The sequence below is a fragment of the Carassius auratus genome, chromosome 1 (assembly GCF_003368295.1).
Source record: "Carassius auratus strain Wakin chromosome 1, ASM336829v1, whole genome shotgun sequence".
Taxonomy (NCBI): domain Eukaryota; kingdom Metazoa; phylum Chordata; class Actinopteri; order Cypriniformes; family Cyprinidae; genus Carassius; species Carassius auratus.
Window position 1 is genome coordinate 15,990,409 of NC_039243.1, and position 20,515 is coordinate 16,010,923.

The 20,515-nt window shown below is 36.8% G+C and overlaps 1 protein-coding gene across 2 annotated transcripts in view; it reads left to right on the forward strand.

Annotated features, from left to right (window-relative positions):
• The window catches only part of rasa3 (RAS p21 protein activator 3), a 59,676-nt gene that overhangs the window by 12,169 nt on the left and 26,992 nt on the right, over nucleotides 1–20,515 (forward strand). For both annotated transcript variants that reach the window (XM_026254708.1, XM_026254717.1), the window contains exons 2-5: nucleotides 13,018–13,135; nucleotides 13,351–13,454; nucleotides 16,795–16,889; nucleotides 19,091–19,167. In XM_026254708.1, coding sequence (XP_026110493.1) covers nucleotides 13,018–13,135; nucleotides 13,351–13,454; nucleotides 16,795–16,889; nucleotides 19,091–19,167 — 394 coding nt within the window. The remainder of the gene's footprint in view (nucleotides 1–13,017; nucleotides 13,136–13,350; nucleotides 13,455–16,794; nucleotides 16,890–19,090; nucleotides 19,168–20,515) is intronic.

Consider the following 20,515-nt stretch of genomic DNA (forward strand, 5'->3'; position numbering starts at 1 on the left):
CTGCATGGTTTATGGACCAGCAAAGTCATAATGGCAAGACTAGACTTTATTTTGCTAACACAGTAGGATGTGCAAAGGGAGTTCAAAAACAAAATAAATGAAAATAATAATATTGAATATAAAAGATAATGCTAACATTAAAGTGTTAATTGATTTTGCAATTACAGTATTTATTATCCTTTGTTAATGTTAATGAAAATATAGTCTTTCATTGTTAGTTCATGCAAGCTCACAGTAGAAGCATAACTTTTGATTTTAATGAGGCTTTAGTAAATGTTGATTAATAAATGCTGCAGAAGTATTGTTCATTCTTATTTTGTTAACTAAAGTAGTTAAAGCTGCGGTAGGGAACTTTTGACGCTCTAGCGGTTAATAAACAGAACTGCTTGCGTCTTGCAGAAGAACATCGTAGCCGGAGCTACTTCTGTTAATGTCTATGAAGAATCACAAAGGTACTGGGTTACTCCGCCGCGGTACCCCGAAGCAATCTAAAATAGTCTGAATATAAACACTTATTATAGGTGTACCCTAGTGATTCAGGACAAGCCAAAAACATGGTTTGGAAAATGGATTCATGGTGTTCTCGCTTATTATGTTCATTTTTCTACATTTTGAACACAAACAAAGTTACGGACCGCAGCTCTGATTGGTTGTTTCTTAATGGGAGCGATAGAGTTTCTGCAAATGGCAATAGGACACTGGGAGGAGCCAGAGGAGCTTGATTTTTTCACAGATTATCTGTCTCATATTCTACTGTCAGGACATAATGACAGGTTTAATAAATATGTAAAAAATATTTTTTTTACAAAAGTTCCCTACAGCACCTTTAAAGAGCAGGTTTTTTGAAAAATATATCTTTTGCAGTTTATAACGAAGCTATCCTTAAATGAAAACAATCTGCTAAGATGTTAATCAAAAAAGTGCATAATAAACAAAGATAATGTCTCTCAAAAGAGAGAGTCATCATATTTTTTAATCTTTTGCCTGTTACGTCACTGGGTAACACATTTGCATAACACTACTTGCATAATAATTATATTATATATGATGATCAAATGTTTTTTTATTAAATATTTCACATTTCAGCTGGTTTTTATTTCTGTCATGCTGGAAAGGTAGAGGTTAAATCTGTGTTTAAATGGTAGTTAATCTTTTAACTTCAGAAATATCATCTTCGCTGTATAATTTGATGCTGTCTCACCAATATAACTGTATTTTCTCATTTAGGATGTTGCAGAATTAATTTAAATGTGTGTAATGACTGTCTGTCTCTATGCTGCACAGTCATTTATGTAGTAAAGTTGATGTAGGGGGGTCACTTGCAGCCGTTCACGGTGTTATTAAAATGTAGCAATTTTTACCCAGTGTTTCCCATTCATTAACTAGACTGTGGCCCGCCACAGTTTCACAATAAACCAAAGATATATTTAGACTTCGTTTTATAACATAAAAGGTCTTTAACATTAGGTGTTTCATGCCGTTGTTTGGCTAAGTATTCTTGGAATCAAGGACCACCCACAACAGTCTGACAAAATCCTCTGGGAAACACTGTTTATATATATATATATATATATATATATATATATATATATATATATATATATATGCAGTGACTGATGTTAAATAGTCTTATATATAATGTTGTGTGCTGTCTGTGATGTCTCGGCTAAGGATAGTGGCTAGTGAATCGTTTGAGAATCATGTGTGAGTGTATTTTTCATTTACAGAATGACTCTGATGGTCTGATCCGCAGAAAACTAATTTACTGATAACATGTCAACCTTGAATGCATCCTAAATACATAAATGTGAGTGTAAAGTGTAAATCATTCCAGACAGCACCACCATCATCATCATCATCTTCAGGATGTTTTGGTTTCACTCTCAAGCCTTTAAAGGAAATACCATTTAAACTCTGCACCCACTTCCTGTTTTGATGCACCGGCTTGTTGACAGTTATTGGGTGTAGCATGCAATCTCTCTCCAGCAAGACTTTTGTTTGTTAAAATCACAGTGTTTGTGAAACCTGTTTGAACACAATCAGTACTTCTGTAGGTCCGTTTGAGCTTAATTGTGGAATAGAAATCATATAGTGCCTCTGTAAAATGAAAAAAAATGCTTAAAGTATTGAAAAATCCTTGAGCAAACCCCCATCTGCTCCCCAGGAGCCGCAGCAATATGGCTGCCCACTGCTCCGGATGTGTGTTCTCACGGTGCGTGTGCACTTGGATGAGTTAAATGCAGAGCACAGATTCCGAGTATGTGTTACTAACGTGACCACGTCACTTCACTTTCACTTTCACTTTCAAAATGACAGGTGTAGATGTGTCAGTCTGTTTTATAATAATAATTCACACAAAGATGTACATTCTATTATTGTTTGATGTCAGTTTGTCATGTGTCTCGTAACTGAACATGTTGTGCAAATTTTGAATGTGGAAATATCGTGGTTTGATTATTTTGTGATGCTTTTAGCTTGACAGCACCTGATCACTGTCTGTTGTCATTGTATGATAAATAGCAGCATGGACATCATGATAAATATTTGCTTCGTCTTTGTAAATAATCACAGAAGATTAATTGGTGAACTGTCCCTATTGCTTGTTGTGACAGCATTAAAGGAATAGTTCACCCGAAAAAAGAACATTTGCTGAAAATATCCTCACCGTCAGGCCATCCAGGATGTAGATGAGTGTCTTTCTTCATGAGATTTGGAGAAATATAGCATTGCATCACTTGCTCACCAGTAGATTCTCTGCAGTGAATGGGTGCCGTCAGAATGATGGAAAAAGTCTGGTCTGGTCTAAATCAAGAGAAATACACACAGATCAAACGTTTACAAGCCAAAACCATTCTAAACTAATATGTGGGTGGATTTAGATGTTAGAGGACTACAGGAGGTGGACTGGAGAAAGTGTTATAATGGATAATGGACTATTAGTATTACTAGGCTAGTATTTATACTACTAGTGTTGTATCCTGAAGCGACAGTTTGCAGTTAACATCTCAATGATGGATTTGATTCTTAAAAACACACAGCCTTCGGCTTCACAAGACATTAGTTGATGGACTGGAGTCGTGTGGATTGCTTGTGGATTAACTTGATGTTTTTATCAGCAGTTTGGACTCTCATTCTGACGGCACCCATTCACTGCAGTGGATCTATTGGTGAGCAAGTGATGAAATGCTACATTTTTACAAATCTGATGAAGAAACAAAACAAATATTCTGGAGAGTCTGAGGGTGAGCACATTTTCAACAGATGTTGAAAATAGCATCTGTTTGTTATTTCTGGGACGCTATTAAAGGGATCAGAGCTTGTTGAATCTGTGGAACGTGGTTGTTGTTTTGTAGGTCCTCGTGTCCCACTAACGCTCATGTTTAGAGACATTAAACTACATCTTGGATGCAGTCAAAATTCCTTTCCTTCAATCTCATTTCCTGTTGTAGTTCTGAGTAGTGCGGGTCGTGCTCTCACACGCTGATCACACCAGCTCTGTCTGTCTTTATCTGTGTCTGTAGTGTTTCTGGGACTGTGTCTGTTTTTGGAGGCGTTTGGCCTTTAACTGTAAATGGTCAAAGTGAAGCACATGATCTCTGTGTGTGCGTGTGTGTGAGTGTGCACATGTATCTCAATGCAACCACAGAATCTGCACAAACTATTGCCTGATTTACATGACACCTCAAGATATACCTGTTTAGGGATTCACAGACTTTATCATCAGCCATACTTCTTTGAGCTAAGATATTTTATTGGAGTCCCTATGAAATTGTAAGTTAAAGGTGGGGTGAAATGCTATTTCATGCATACTGAGTTTTTTACACTGTTAAAGAGTTGGATTCCCATGCTAAACATGGACAAAGTTTAAAAAATTAAGTTGTACGTTTGAAGGAGTATTTCTGTTCCAAAAATTTTCGAGTATGGCTCTGTGTGACGTTAGATGGAGCGGAATTTCCTTATATGGGTCCTGAGGGCATTTCTCCCGGAAGAGCGCGCTTTTCCCGTATAGCACAGCACTGAGAGCACAACAGACATTCACTGATCAGAGCGAGAGCGTCGCGAAATGTCACAAAAGGAGTGTGTTTTTGGTTGCCAGGGCAAGACAACCCTGCACAGATTACCAAAAGAGAAACAGCATTAAGGGACCAGTGGATGGAGTTTATTTTTACAGAGCATCAACGGAGTTGTGCAAGTGTTTTTGTTTGTTCCCTGCATTTCGAAGATGCTTGTTTTACAAACAAGGCCCAGGTTGACGCTGGATTTGCACATCGTTTATTTCTTAAGGATAATGCAGTCCCAACGAAAAAGGGTCACGATCATGTGTTGGAACCGCATGTGGAGAGTAAAACTGCTTCAAATATCTCTGTGTTGTTAACTTAGCTATCGGCGCGTAAGCACATCAAGTAAACAACATGCGATGTTGTCATCAAACTGCACTTTCCACATGTACAGCTTAAAAAAAAAAAAAAAAACGGAACTTAATCATTTTCCAAAACCGCTAAGCAAATATATATACAGTTTCAGTACATAACACAGAGCCGCTGTTGTTGCTGTTGCTCTTGTTAAATTTCAGCCTCTGGATCATAAATATACGCTGAATCTGACTGTTAGCAATGGTTTATTTTGGTTGGTTTTGTCCTCACGTAATGTCACAGCTTCCAAACACTCTCAACGCAAAAGCCTACGCTCGTGATTCTTTAGCTCCGCCCACATGTCACGCCTCCAGCCACTCGTGTTTTTCTGGAATAAATGTGTACAGACTATCTTTCTCTTATGAATATAATAAAACTAAAGACTTTTTGGAGTTATGAAGGATGCAGTACTACTCTATAGGTACTCAAGATTAACAGGATATTGAGTGAAAACGAGCATTTCACCCCCCCTTTAATATTTCAATAATTGATCAGCACATGTACCTGATAGTGTTTTATTATCACTGATATACTATTATAGTTTTTGTTAATATTTTAAATTAGATTTAATTTTTATATTTTCCTTTTTCACATTAAAGTTTTAGTAATTTTGTTGTGTTTTTATCATTTGTACTAGTTTTTGTTTTTTAAATGCATCTAGAGTTTTTTTTCCATTAATTTTAGTTTATTGTTACTTATTTTAGTACATCAAGTTAAACTAAATGAGAATGAGAAATCTAGCTTTGACAACTATCTGAAATAAAATAATATAATAATAATACATTTTATTTTCTATAGCACCTTTAAAGGTTGCATCTCAAAGTGCTTTTAAAGAAAAAAGAAAACAAAATAAATGCATTCGTATATGCAATACGAATAAAAAAATTATATCAAAACAATTATAAAAGCTATGGTAAATAAGTGAGTTTTAGGGGAAGAATTAAATACTCTAAGAGATTTTGCTTGTATATTTTCAGAGGGCAGAGAGTTCTGTAGTTTTAGAAGAGAAAGCTATATCAGCCATAGATCTTAAAGAAGGTGGCACAACAGGTAAAAGACCAGCTTGAGAGGGTGTATGACAGGGTTCCTCAATTAGTTTTAGCTGAGGGCCGAATTCTGCCAACAATACTAAGCCAAGGGCCACTGACCTATATATGTATATGATATATATGTTTTGCTGATATTATCGGCCGATATGAGCCTGATGAGCAATTAATATATACATAAATTATTATTATTACAATTATTATATTATTGTTGCTTTTGTTAAAATAATCAAAAGATGATCACAAGATAAATATTCAGTTTTTCCCCCTAGTAGTCTGTTTTATTCAAACAATTATGAACGTTTTTGCATTTAAATACAGAAGACTTTGCCTGTTGAAAATTAAAAACAAATGAAAAAATATCTATATATATATTTTTCTCAAAATGTAGCGTTCACACAGCAGCTTACAGTTGCGTTTAGAATACTGTGTGTACGAATGTGCAACGGTAGTCAAGCCCGTGTTCCTTATCAGCTACCACAGCAGCACTGACCAAAGTAAAATTAAAGATGGAGACATCCATAATAAAATAAAGTTTTATCACTTCTGACATGAGTTCTTTCGTCAAATCTTCATTAATTGACAGAAGCTTTTATGTTTGAGTGGAGAGCGTTGCATATGAATAGTGTACAGAACATAAAACTGACGAGAGCAGCTCTGGTGGAAAACTGACGGGATCTAAAACTTTTAAGATGACATGCAGCTTTTATCATATTTCATATTTATCATATATCATATTTCTCCATCACTGTAATTTACCGAACAAACACATGAAAACACATAACACATGGTAGACCCGCGTCTAAAACACAGCAGTTTTGAGTCCTGAAAATGTACAGGTGTGAGTTCAGTTACAGAATGCAGTTTCACACCCATAAATAACTGATCTGTGTGTGAACATAACTGTATTAACGATTCAAATTCAGGACTAATAACCGTATTCTGCTGCTGTGTGAAAAAAAAAGACAGGATAAATATTTGATATAATTTATTATGTAATCAAATTGGAATCAAAACTGCGAATCGCAATCAGAATAAGAATTGATCAAACTCAAACGATAATCCACCATATATTTCAGGTAAAAAAAAGTTTTATAAAACCCTGCTTAACAGTTCTCTGATGTAGATTAAATAGTCACATAATATACAGCTAAACACATAGCATATTGACTTTTTTGGTGTTTTATTTTGGTTGTTGTTTTGTTTCCAAATTATTATTATTATTATTATTTCACATTTAATTATTTAATTAAACAGCATTTAATTTAATGCATAATAATACATACAATTTCATCAACTCATGAGCCCTAGTTTTGGAAACCCTGTCTTATTTCATCCCCTTCAAATCACTGCCACTGCCAAAGGGAAAAATACATCAACCTCTCTAATTGATCAGTGGACTATTGATTATTTTCATTTCTGTATGTTTTCTAGCACATCTCACCACCATTTATCTCTCTGCAGGAGGTCTGTGTGATTTATTTGACCCATTTATCTGTTTTTCTCCCTCTGTCAGTATAATCATCTCACTTTTTCTCTCCTCTGTTTATTATTTCGTCTCTCTCTCTCTCTCTGGTGTCCTGACCTCATTTATCGGGATTTATATTTCACCACATACTCATTATACTGTTAGCTTTACTGTAGAAAAATCAAAAATAACTAAAGCAGAAATGTTTGTATACAGCGTGCAAGCGCACATGCTCGAGGTCTTCTTCTCCGTTTTAAATTCATCTCTATGGCAGAATTACAGTGCCATATACTGGTCTGGAGTATGTACTACATCGTTTTTTGTGTATGCAGATATTTCTTGAGATGACGCCCTGTTTACAGATTTTCTTTTAGAACAAAGGAAAAAAAAGATTGGCTAGGGAAAGATCAGCAACAAGAAGATCATCATAAACACAAATGATTTCGAGCGCAGTTAGAGACGTGAGATTACTTGGGTCTTTTTGTCAGGAGAAACAGAAATCTGTTTGATCTCATCGCTGTCTAGGTGGAACAGCTGAGATGTTCCTGAGATCTCGTGTGATTTCTCTTTCCTAAAGCTGCAGCTGTAGACAGAGTCACCCATATGATGACGCTCTAAAGGAGAATATTTTCATCTCTCTGAAACACATTCAATTTCACACTCATTTACACTGTCTGCTGATCCCCGAATCAGGAAACAGTTCCTGCAGTGAGTCTGTCTACATGGCAGCAAGCATGCTTTCCCACACACACATCTGAGTTATTGTGTTTACTGATGTTTCATGTTTACAGTCTCAGAATTATCCAGTGGGAAACATGCTCAGATCTTCCAGGTCAGGGGCATCAAGTAAAGAATCATAGTGGAAACTGATCATATGGACAAAATCATAATATATTAAAAAAAAATAATAATTAAAACATTTAATAAATTGTTAAAAGGTAAATTATTCTCCATCCATATATGCAAATGAGGCAAGGCAAGGCAGGTTTATTTATAGAGCACATTTCATACACACTTGTTTCAAAGTGCTTTACATAAAAGAGAAGAAGAAAACAAAACACAACAATAAAACAAGGAATTTAAAAACGTTGAAAATTATTTAAAATGCATTTAAAAGGTTTAGAATGAATTTAAAACGGTTAAGAATAGAAAACGATTCTACATAAAATATAGTGCAGTCAGTTCGGACATCGCAAAGTGCTCACAGCTGATTCCTATTAGATTTACAATTAGATGTAATTTGATTGATGACTGTAAGATTTACTCTGTACAGATTCAGATTCAGTGCACTGCTGATGAAGACTAGTAATAAGGAGACTCACTATGACCAAACTATATTTCCTAACTTATGCTCATGTTTGGCTCTCAAAATGTCCTCTGTTGGCTGGTATGTAATAAATTGCCCAACCCATCTATTTTTTTCATGGACAATAACACACACACACACACACAGAGAGAGAAACATCACAGACATTATTATGTAAGACGCTGTCTCTGTCTGTCTCTATCTCTCTTTCTTGTCTTTATGTCGAGAGAGGAAACAGATGCTGGGAACAGAGGGCAGCACTTCCTGTTTTCCTGTGGTGTGAAGGCTTGTTGCATCAGGAATTAGTTGTGTTTTCAATGCAATGTTTATGTGTGTGTGTGTGTGTGTGTGTGTCAGTGACAATGAAAACTAGAGGCTAGGTTCATCTGGATGGTTGCTAGGGTGTTGCTGAGTTACTGTTAGAAAATGTTCCAAATCTTCCTTTCTGTTTTTCCCAAATGCAGTTAAAAAAATTAAATGTATTTTTTCTCCTTTTTTTCTAAATTATGTTTTAATGGTTAAATTACATTTAAGAAAAAAAAAAACATGTCTAATAAACTAAAAGAACAATTTATTAAAGTGCATGATTATGGAAAGATAAAGTTTATTTATGATTTAATAACAATTTATAAAAAGAATTAAGGTGGTAAAATGAAGGCATAAATTATTAAATTTAATTAATCTTCTTAAATCAATGTAATCAAATGAAAATGTAACAATTACTTTTCTTAAACTGACCCACTCATTCACACAGAAACATCCAGGATATACATATATTTAAAGGGGTCCTATGATGTTGCTAAAAAGGAACATTATTTGGTCTAATAAAATGTGTTTAATGCGGTTTTCCACATTCTGTATATTATTGTTTCTCATCTGTGCCCCGCCTTTCTGAAAAGCGCATCTGTTTGAAAAGCGAGGTGTCCTCTGATTGGCCAGCTATCCAGTGCATTGTGATTGGCCGAATGCCTCAAGCGTGTGATGGAAATGTTACGCCCCTCACCATACTGTGATGCGTGTCTCAGTCAGAACACCGGTGCAACAACACAAAAACAATAAAACCCATTAAAAACGAGCCATTTGGTGTATCCAGTGGGACATAATTACTGATTATAATGACTTATACTCTATTTTTACACGTTGCGTTGCATTGCGCTTCATAAACATAAAACCATGTCTGCATGTGTGATTGGAGAAACAACAAACAACAAGTGCTACTCTACACTGCTTAAAACTTGCATTTGAATCATCAGTGAGCATGTTTACATGCACACCAGTATGCTGTTAACTCACAAATATCATCTTATTAAAATAACCAGTTTACCCCGGTTACATGCACATCAGTAACCTGACAACGCAAATAACATTTGCATTGAAGGCATTTACATGACTTCATTAATAAATCGGCTTATTTTTCTGTAGTGACTTAAAATACAAACATTTGCGTATCTGACTCAGAGTGTTCCATACATTTGTCATTTGTGACGTTAAATTAAAGCTTGCAACATGTCAATTTGCAACATGTCGGGAAACTTACAGCTTGTATATTATCCTCTCATGCAGTTATAAAAGCAGCATTGTACCACTTCTACTTCTGCTGCACGAGATGAGAACACATTTTTATAATTTTTCTGAATCATGAATAAGTCTGCTTTGGTGATATATTTCCTCCTTTCTTTACTTTAAGACGTTTGCTCGGTCTAGATGAGCTTAAATCTGCACTTTCAATGCATTCCTGTCATGTATCACACCTGCACACTTCAATAAGCCGACAGAAAGTGGGTTATTATTTTTATGCTTACACTGTTTATGACCTTATTCCGATAAAAGAAAACGGGTTACCGCATTTATATAACCAAGTATTATTTCGGCTTATTAAGCATAAATGGCTTAGTTTGACTCCTAACTCTAAGGTTGTGGGTTCGAGTCTCGGGCTGGCAATACTATGACTGAGGTGCCCTTGAGCAATGCACCGAACCGCCAACTGCTCCCCGGGTGCTGAAGCATAAATGATGCCCACTGCTCTGCGTGTGTGTTCACACTGTGTGTGTGTTCACTGCTGTGTGTGTGCACTTTGGATGGGTTCAATTAAATACAGAGCACAAATTCTGAGTATGGGTCATCATACTTGGCTGGATGTCACTTTATCTCCCAGGTTCAGGAAACCATAAAACGTGCTGCACACATTTGAATATTTGGGTTCAACTTTTCTGGTACAGTGTAAATACAACTTAACCACTGATATCTAGTTGTGTCCTCTTTTAATAGGCCAAACAATGTTTTCACTTTCACAACAAAACAGTCTCAACAGCAAGAATAAAAATTACGCCTTCTTTGTTTGCATGAACATTTGCACGCTTGTGTTAGAATGAGCCATTTGAGGAGGGCGTGGATGACTCTAAACTTTTATTAAGAATATCTCCTTGGGTTTGAGACTTCAGTTTTTCAAGCTTTCAGTGGCGGCTCATCAGTGGAGGCAGGGGGGCACAGCTTCCCCAAAATTTTGAGATGGCAATGGAAGGAGGATGATTAAATGTTAATAAAATTCGCAATTCATTTCAGTTCATGTTTCAGAATGTGTATTAGTTGGAAAGCTCTGCTTTTCTATCACGAATGTGCCGAATCTGCTGATAATTACAACCGCTAATGTTAAAGAAGGGGAGGGGGAGGCCAGGGGAGAACTGAGCTCTCGTGCCTCCATTGGTAAAAAAAAAAAAAATTTGAGAATCAGCATCAAATGTGTTCTCTTTCAGCGCTGAGGAGTGTTGAGAAAAGAAACCTCCCTTCTGGTATATCAGCCAATCATCATAGAGATTTAAATTACGTGACATTAGTTTGAACGTCTCCCGCTATGCTGATAATGTACCAAGTACCTATGATGAGTAGCAATATTGAATATTTGATTGCCAACAGATTTGCCAAGCTGTCATTCAAATAGTATATTTACAAATTAAAAATAAAGGGAGAACAGACCTAAGCTGGATATAGGCTACAGCAGTCGCGGCTAGTTAAATGGCACAACAGGCAGCTCTCTTTTAACACAGACATTTAAAGGGATGGATGTTTGCTTCAAGTGATAGGCCAGGTAAGTGTAATTATATCATCTTGCTGTATGGCTGTCACTTTCGCAAAGTTTTCTTACTAAAAGCAACCAAAAAGCCATTTTAAAGTGGTTAAGCAATTCATAATAATAGCAAAAATAATATTAATCTGTAGGGATCCCCAGACCGATACATTGTGTGCCTCCTCTATTTTAAAACCAACGAGTCGCCACTGGAAACTTTAGGGATCTTATCTGTTCACAAACAGCTTGTAACACAACCTTGAAATCGTATCATATGACACCTCTAAATATCTTTTTTTTTTTTTTTGGTTCAGTATTTTCAGATACTGGTCCATCTCATGCTTTAATTAAGTGTACAGTCCTCCTATTGATTTATTCGTCTAAAATTACGTGACATTCTGCATTATACCGTAAATTACATTTTTATGTTTTGATTCTGCGATTTATGCATTGTGGAAATGATAGGGCCCTATGGTTTGATGAGTATGAGTACTAGTACTAGTTTTAGTAATCCCTCAGTGTCATGGTCTCCAGAGTGACCTGTTAGCTGTAATCCAATCAGGACACACACAGATTATGTGTGCTGGGAGGGAGTGGACAGGAAACAGAGATGCTTCTAGATCCGGAATGTCATTCATGGATCGGCTTAACACGTCAGCACCTTCAGACGCTGGCTCTGTCTGCAGTATCAGATGCGCAGACTCATCACAGTCCAGTTGATCAGCATTATGAAGGATCACTGTATTCCACATGCATTTGTATTCACATTGCATGCAGTGAAATGAAAACCGCATTGCATGCTTCCAAAGGCCCTTTTATTTGACAGGAACAAGCTTGCACAGAGATTGATTGACACCTTCAGACATGTCAGTGGGGTGATGAGGGCGTAACAGGACACCGGTTCACTCTGTGGAAACACATGCCTCAACACACCCAACTTCCTCCCAAAGTGTTGCATTCTCACTGCTTCAGCCGCATGTCCATTTATGTGTGTGTGTGCGAGCGGGCTGAAAACATTCCTCCACTCACGTGTCTGATGTGTGTATTGGGTTGCAGATCCCACACAGATTTTTGCACTGAACCCACCCTGTCCCACCAGTGCTTCGTTGTGGCCGCTGAATATTGCACTCTTTGTTTTGTGTCTGATCCCAGAGCAGCCCGAGAGTGGCTTACATCTCCTTGTCTGTATGCAATGATGCGTTTGTGAAAATATAGAAAACCACACTTACAATGCATAATTGTGAGAGGATGCTGGTGCATTGTAGTTGCAGATTCTCCTTGATTTTTTTTTACTTATGCCAAATGTACACTGCAGGCTTCTGAAGTTGCATTTTAAGTGAATGTCTGATGCTGTTCAGAGGTGTCATGCATTTACACAGCAATTACAGCTGTATACTGTGATCCTATCACATAATTTCATGTACATAGAACCATCATCTCCAGGTGACCAGGTGGGTCATATTTTATGCATCGCTGGAAGAATGCAAATTTTTCAGAAGCATTTACGGTTACATTTACATTTATTTATTTAGCAGATGCTGTTATTTAAAGCAACTTACAAATGAGGCACTGATGGGATGTTAAAATACTGCAATCGTGTTTTTCCTGTCCGAATAAATGTGTGTCTCAGCGATCTGATGACTGCTTGTATCTCATTATAGCTGCAAACACATAAATCATCAGCCTCATAAATGACTGAACGAGTGTGTGTCTCTCTGCAGGTGAAGCAAAGAACATCCCTCCATATCCGGGTCCGAATAAAATGCGGGATTGTTACTGCACAGTCAACCTGGACCAGGAGGAAGTGTTTCGAACCAAAACCATAGAGAAGTCTTTGTGGTGAGGATACACACAAACATGCACTAATCATGCACATATGAAGATGTCTTCGAATAACATGTCTGTGTTTATGCGGTGTATCGGTCAACAACACCTGTGCGGAATTGCATCAATCTGACAATGACAAATAATTTCATTCAAAAACAGAATAACTAATTCTAATTGTTATAATAATAATAATACCCACAATGTATCTCTGTCTCTGTCCACTGCAGTCCATTCTATGGCGAGGACTTTTATTGTGAAATCCCACGCAGTTTCCGCCATCTGTCCTTCTACATCTTTGACAGAGACGTGTTCAGGAGGGACTCCAGCATCGGTGAGCGGCTCTCATTAAATGTGTGCGTTTGAATACAGGTTACAGGATGTCACATTTCTGACCTGTTGTGAGGTGCTCTGTACTTCCTGTTGTATCTTTTCCCAGCACTCACCCTTTTGGTCCTCTGTAATTGTTCAGTGTAGTGGAAGCTGATTGGCTGTGCAGCTGATGGGGCGGGCAGCTGAGGGAAACTATGTCTGGAGCAGATGTTATGGTTTATTCAGCAGCATTTACTCATTTCACCAGCTGCTGCTGTTTAAGACACAGAGGATCCTGGGATGCCACTTTTATGCTGAAATAGCAAGCTCTCAGTGCATTTTAAACAGCAGTTTAACAAAACATTGCTAAATGATTCATTTGGCCAGTTTGGTCTTGTTCCATGTTTTCTACTTTCAGTGAGGCCAACAGCTGGATTTTTCGTGGGTAGCCTGTTGCTATGTTGTTCTGGATGTTTTCAGCACATTGTTATGTGACGTGCTTTAACGTTAAGGTTCTGAGTGTTTTAAGTTGTTAAGGTTTGTGAGTTGTTAAGGTGATTTTCATTGTGTTTATGGTATGTAAGCCTTGTAGGCATGTATCACTCTACATGCGTGTCTGCAGGGAATAGATGTGGCCCGGAAGATTGAAGAGGGAAACACATGACTGATGATGAATACTACAGCTTAGGGATGGCTCGATACCGCAATTTTGTACTTCGGTACTACACCGGAGTAATATATCTAACACATCTGTATTGATGCTAAATAAATTCCATTGGTGACAAATAAGCAGCCGCAAAAAATAACTGAATTAAAAACTACACTCATTGATGCAAAAGCACATTGTATATAGAAACCTTTGATGCTCTTCACTGAGCACTGACACAAGTACAAACAAAAGCATTAAAATCAAATCAATATTCATGATATTCTCTTATATCGTCAACATGATTATCCTGTAGAGCGAGTTTTTTTATTGATTTGATCTAGGATTAAAATGTGTCCATGGTCTGCTTTTGAAGAAATATTGCAGTATCTCACTTCATTCTATTAGTTGCAGTTCTGGCGTCTTGGTCCAGATATACTGTACAACGCTGCATACATTCACATCAAAATTTAACTCAGCGGTAGAGTTACACTGACAGGACAGTTCACTTATTCACAGTCACAAAAGTATGTTATTTGCATCTGCTTCTAAGCCTTTCCAGTATAAAGCCTGTAAAAACAGTGAATGATTAGTGGAATAAGGGTTTTTTTGTGTCTAATTGCATTAATACTGTCAAAAATGCAAAGAAATTACATATAAGCACAACTGGCTATGTCTGAAGTGAAAGCAAGTAGTGCTTTATTTTTGTGTTTGATCAGTTAAATGAATGCTACTGCTAAATACACCTACTGTACCAAATTAGCCACAGCCTGCTGTTCTCTACTGTATGTGTTTCAGTTTGACTGGTCATGTTAGATTTAGAGTAGCATTTTTGCCACTTTCATGTCACTTTCTTACAGCAAAAACGTGAACATGTCAGACATTGTTTGTAGAAAACATGCTGAATGAATTGTAGAAACAAGGTTGTGTTGTTGTCAAGTGCGAGTAGAGCGGAAAATTACAACATACTGTATGTACCAGTGTTTCCCAACCTATTGCTATTTATTTTTGTAGCAAAATTGCACAAACATCCATTGCTTAAGTCAGGGTCAAGTTTAAGACAAGGTCATAGGTAGCTGTATGTTGTTGGTGATGATAAAACAACAAATTTACATACCGTCACTGTCAGCAGAAACCTTGCATATCCAAAACCACTACTTTTCAGGGGGAATTTTTATTTTTTTTTAATAATTAAACAGCGTTATCAGAGTCTTAAATGGCAATATGTGTTTTGCCATCATTAGAATGGTCACATCTGAAGCAGTAAGTGTATCGCATTACATTTTCATCAGCTTACAGTTTTGAGATTCTAAGTTACGTTAGTAATAAATCCCAGGACAGCGCTTGACAACTACTTTCTGCATTCCTCTGTGCGCGCAATCTTCACAGCGGTTTATATGAGTGTTTGTGCCACAATGCAGCTGCGCGAACATAGGAGCTCGAAATAATAATACACATCTGACTGTCTAATCGCTTGAATGTCTAAACCATAAAACAATTACAACTGACAAAGTTTAGTGAAGACGTAAGGCCATCACTATGTGTTGAACCGGCGTTCACCTCTGTATTTTGCTTTTATGCCACTGACTGGAGAGCAGAGTCACTGGCTACACACGCGCTAGTATGCTTTTAAGGGGGAAGTATTAACAGGATTAAAAAAACGAAATAACCGACATGGGAAAAATAAGTTGGTTAGATGTTCTGAATTTGGGTTTCAATTACTTTTTGATTAATCATCCAGCCCTATTTCATGATCTAGACGATAATGCTTTATACACAAGATATTTAATTAAAACAGTATATTGGCTAGATAGAAAGCAAATGCTAGACTAAGACTCTTCTATGTTCTTCATATACAAAAAAACAACAACAACAACAATAAAAAACATTAGCCTTTATAGACATAGCGTTTCTTGAGTAAAGAAAACTTATTCAAACATCAGTTCGTTATTATGCTTGCATTGCAAATAGACAGAAATCCATCACCAAACTTTATTCTGAGCGGAGGGGGGGTTATGAGTGGGAGTTATGAGGTTTTGATGAGAGTTTGAGGATCCAGTGGGGTTAAGAGCTGTTAAGCTCTTTTAAATGCTTTTTTTATTTGTTAATTATTTGTAAAAACCCACAAACAGACGTAAAGATGCCCAATAGCATTGATTTATAAAAAAAGACTAAATATAGAGGTAAGAAGATTTAGCCTGACAGTGACAGTATATTCTTATTTGTAGCATATATGTTTATTTATTTATTTTAATTAAATAATTTCCATGGTACACCTGACAACATGGTTGTGAAACACACCACTTTGAGTTGTTAGATTGGTGATGACGGCAACAGGGAATAGTTCCATGCATTCCAGCTTCCTACATTTCTGCCGCTGCCTTATAAAACATAATATAAAAATATAATCCATTTGTATTGCAACATGTTGCCATGTTGTAGGACAACATCTGTTTTGCAAACTGTATTGCTGTTTTAGCCTAGGCAGACCAAACGCAATGTCGTTGCCATAGAATCAGTGCAGATATTCAGTGAAATGAAAAAGCGCCATGGGACACACAAATCAGATCTGAACAGCTTCAGTACACAGTGTGGACAGTCATAGATTTAAATCAGATTCCAGTCGTATACACACGTAATCCGATTGGGACTGACAGTCTGAACAAGGCTTCAGTTCGTGTGGTGAGCTGATCTGTGGTTTGTGTTGTTTCTGCAGGTAAAGTGGCTGTGAAGAAGGAAGACCTGCAAAAATACCACGGTAAAGACCACTGGTTCCCGCTGCAGCCGGTCTGTGCAGACTCAGAGGTTCAGGTACGTTTTTGTTAAGCAATTCACCTTAAGCTCCTGAATGCTTTCCATCCTCCAGGGTCACATGACCACTAATTAGAGCTTCAAATTAGAGCTCATGATTTATGAGGAGACGCAGTAATTGATTAGATCATTAGCTCTCATCTGTAGGATCACAGCAGTCTCATCATTTGCACTTAATTACGTTAACTGCATTTCCACATCTGATGCAGTTCTGTAGTCCAGAGCTGAATGAGATCGTCTCACAGTGATGCTGCCAGAGCCGCAGCGGATCCTCAGAAACACTGAAGCATTCATGGAGAGCCGAGTGAGGAAGGGTGCGTGTGTGTAATGAAGAGCCCAGAGACTCTGTCCATAGAGCACTTACTGTTGTGCTGTGTTTGAGGAAGAGCGGCCCATCCTCTTCACCAGGCTCATTTGAATATTGATGATGTCAGATGAAGTTTAATTATATATTGATTTATTTTAATAATCATATGTTAATTTATATTTTTTCATAATTTAGGGAATAAAATCCTCCACTAATGAAAGGTGCTTCATCTCATTAGCTTAGCTTTAGGGATGCTACAATCTGATATTTGTATCAGTATTGAATAAAATTCTAGATCGGGTATCATGACAACGGGCTCGATTCATAGGGGCCATTTTATTTAGTGTAAAGGTGTATTCGACTTGAAGCGATGCTGCACGGACTGATCGGTGTATGACATGAGATTACTATTTACTGTAGTAACAAGTATATGTACAGGAAAATGTGTAAACATGTATGGGATAAAAAGATGTCAAAGCGATGAGTTTCAGGACAGATATCTGGAGCTCCGATGTGTTTCTGTTTATTTCTACATTGTTTTACCAAGCTAGTAAAGCTATTGGTTTTATTCAGCTACTTTTTTATTGGATGTTACAGGGATCATGTAATGTTTTTTACATATATATAAATATAAATGTTCATTGAGGTTCACGTATAATACTAAAGTAATATTTTTTGTACAAATATATATTTATATATTCGTAAAAGCAATTGTTTTCAACCCTCATGGCGGGCCACTGTTTTGATTGGCTAACACTGGGCCCTACGAAATCAGTTTTATTTTTTTCCAAATTCCATTAATTTTTTCCCAAATTCAGTTTTTTTTTCCCTCATTAAAATTTTTCTGGATTCCATTATAATTTTTCAAGACTCTGTTTTAATGGTTAAATTGAATTGTATTGATCAAAAAGCATGTCTAATTAACTGAAATCATGAAATATTTAACAGCAATTTTAAGCAAGTTTTACAGAAATTTAATTTTTAAGGTCCTATGAAATATATATTTTTCTCAAATTCAGTCTTATCTTTACCTAGACCACCTGTTTTTCATTCATTTTCTGGACTCCATTTGAATGGTTTCATTACATTTTGATAATGAAAATGATCTCTAATTAACAGATTTTATACAGAATAATTTATTATTTATTTCTTTTTTTTCCCCAGAAATACTGTGTTGTGTATTCACATCAGTCTGCTAAATAAATTCTGGTAAATAATTTATCTGGTAAATATTACTTAAAAGTAATGTTTTAATAAAATGATTGGTGTTAGTAGTACTATCATTATATTAAGTAATATATTCTGTCAAAGTTTCTTCTAAACCTTTATTTTGACTGGCCTTTGACTTTCTGTTTGTTTGATGATGGTTTTTCTCATAAAGTGCAAAAGAGCTGGCTGCTGTAACATAAGTTTATATTTTAATGAAAATATCTAGAAAATTTAAGAAAAAACATTTTTCGTATTTTAAAAAATATTTAATATTTTAAAATATAGAAATAGTTTAATAATTTTTAAAAACATTAAACAGATTCGGAATTCTGATTGGATGAGACATTTGAAGTTGCTTTTAAATATCTGAAACACACACACAAACACACACAGAGTTCATCAGATCAGTTCTGCTGCAGTATGAACAGTTCTTGAACAGATGAACTGAATCTTTACCAGTCAGTATGTATCATAGTACCGCCCACCCCGAGTGTTTTCCATGGTCCTTGTTCGGTCACGTGTGCCGCCCATGACTCATCGGCTGCCTGATCCCTGCACAGCCTCATGGGACCCTGCAGCGGTTGTGTTTTCATTGGTTTCTCACGCTCCGTTCCTCCATCTCTTGCTCTCCTTCTCATTGGGTGGCGGGTGTAACCATGGTAACGTGGTTCTCTGTCCTCCGCAGGGAAAGGTTCACCTGGAGCTGCGTCTCAGTGAGGTCATCACAGACAGCGGAGTCATCTGCCACAAGCTGGCAACACGGTGAGACAGCCAATCACAAGTTCCACATATCTGCCCATCAGCCAGTCAGAGCTCAGCCTTCATGTTTTATTAGATTCACGTCCTGAAAGATCAAAGTGTGTCTTCAGTGAGTGTGTTCCATGTTTCAGCGAGGGTGTTTCTTGTACATGTATCATTCATTGTTCAACAAACTACTAATTATAGTCCATTTAATGTTTAGAATGCAGGAGATGCTTCTGACTCAAACGTTCTGGGGCCGGATTTTCTGACCATTTAGAAACTGTTATTATTCTTGCATTTGTGTTTGATTGAATAGAGATGAAACGTGCAGCTTCAGTATTTTTTTAGCAGTGATGCCTTAAAGATTCTTTGAGGTTTTTGTCATCTAAAAACATGCAACTCTTTGTTTTACTACCAAATTATATGTAATATCGAATTATTATTAATATTTAACATACAATGGAAAGGTTTCCGTGACCTCTCGCGAGATCTCTGCAAAATGTCTCACAATTTATTTCCAGGTCATGATGCATGATGGGATACACTAAGCCTCAAATATTCAAGAATTAGTGTCCGTTAAGGGCGTTTTCAGAAGTGTGTTAAAAAATAAGAGTTTTTCTTCATGCCTTTGAATCTCTCACTCAGACGGATAAACCATTTGAAGGGATTATGATGTAGGGATGAGCACTTCTGAATAGAACGCAGGGTTAGACAATTGGTTCCTCGGCTATGAGCCTGTGCGCTAGTCTAAACTGTCCGGGTGCTGCACTGCTCTGTGGTTGACTGCTGCACCTTCATTCTGACAATATCACCTTATTAACAACCCTTTTGAAAATAGAATCCTTTATGTATCCTCCTGATCTGTTCATTTATCTTTCTCCGCGTTGTGTGTGTGGACTTTACATATCTGTAACTGCATAAATGCGTCTGTGCTGTACAGTCAGTTACCTAAATGAACATTTTCTTCATGTATGAGAACATGCAGTATGTGTGTGTGTATGTGTGTATGCTCATGTAGGTGTCATATACTTTCACAGCATTAGTAGGTCCATGTCTGGACAGTTTCCCACAATGGAGCACTCTGGGTAATGAGTTAGTGTCACAATGAGCAGTTCTCTCATTCACAGGATATTTATGCAGCTTCAATTTTAAGACACAGCGAGGATGATGTTTACACACACACACACACACACACACACATTAATTCAGTACATGCACAGTACAGTGCATTTAGAAAAAGCAGGAAATATAGAATGCATTACATAATTTCACATGTTTTTATTTTGATTGCAAAATGTACTGGTGGCTTTATATATGATGTTCACTATAAGCTTGTTTTAAATTATTAATATTGGATTCATTTGAGTTG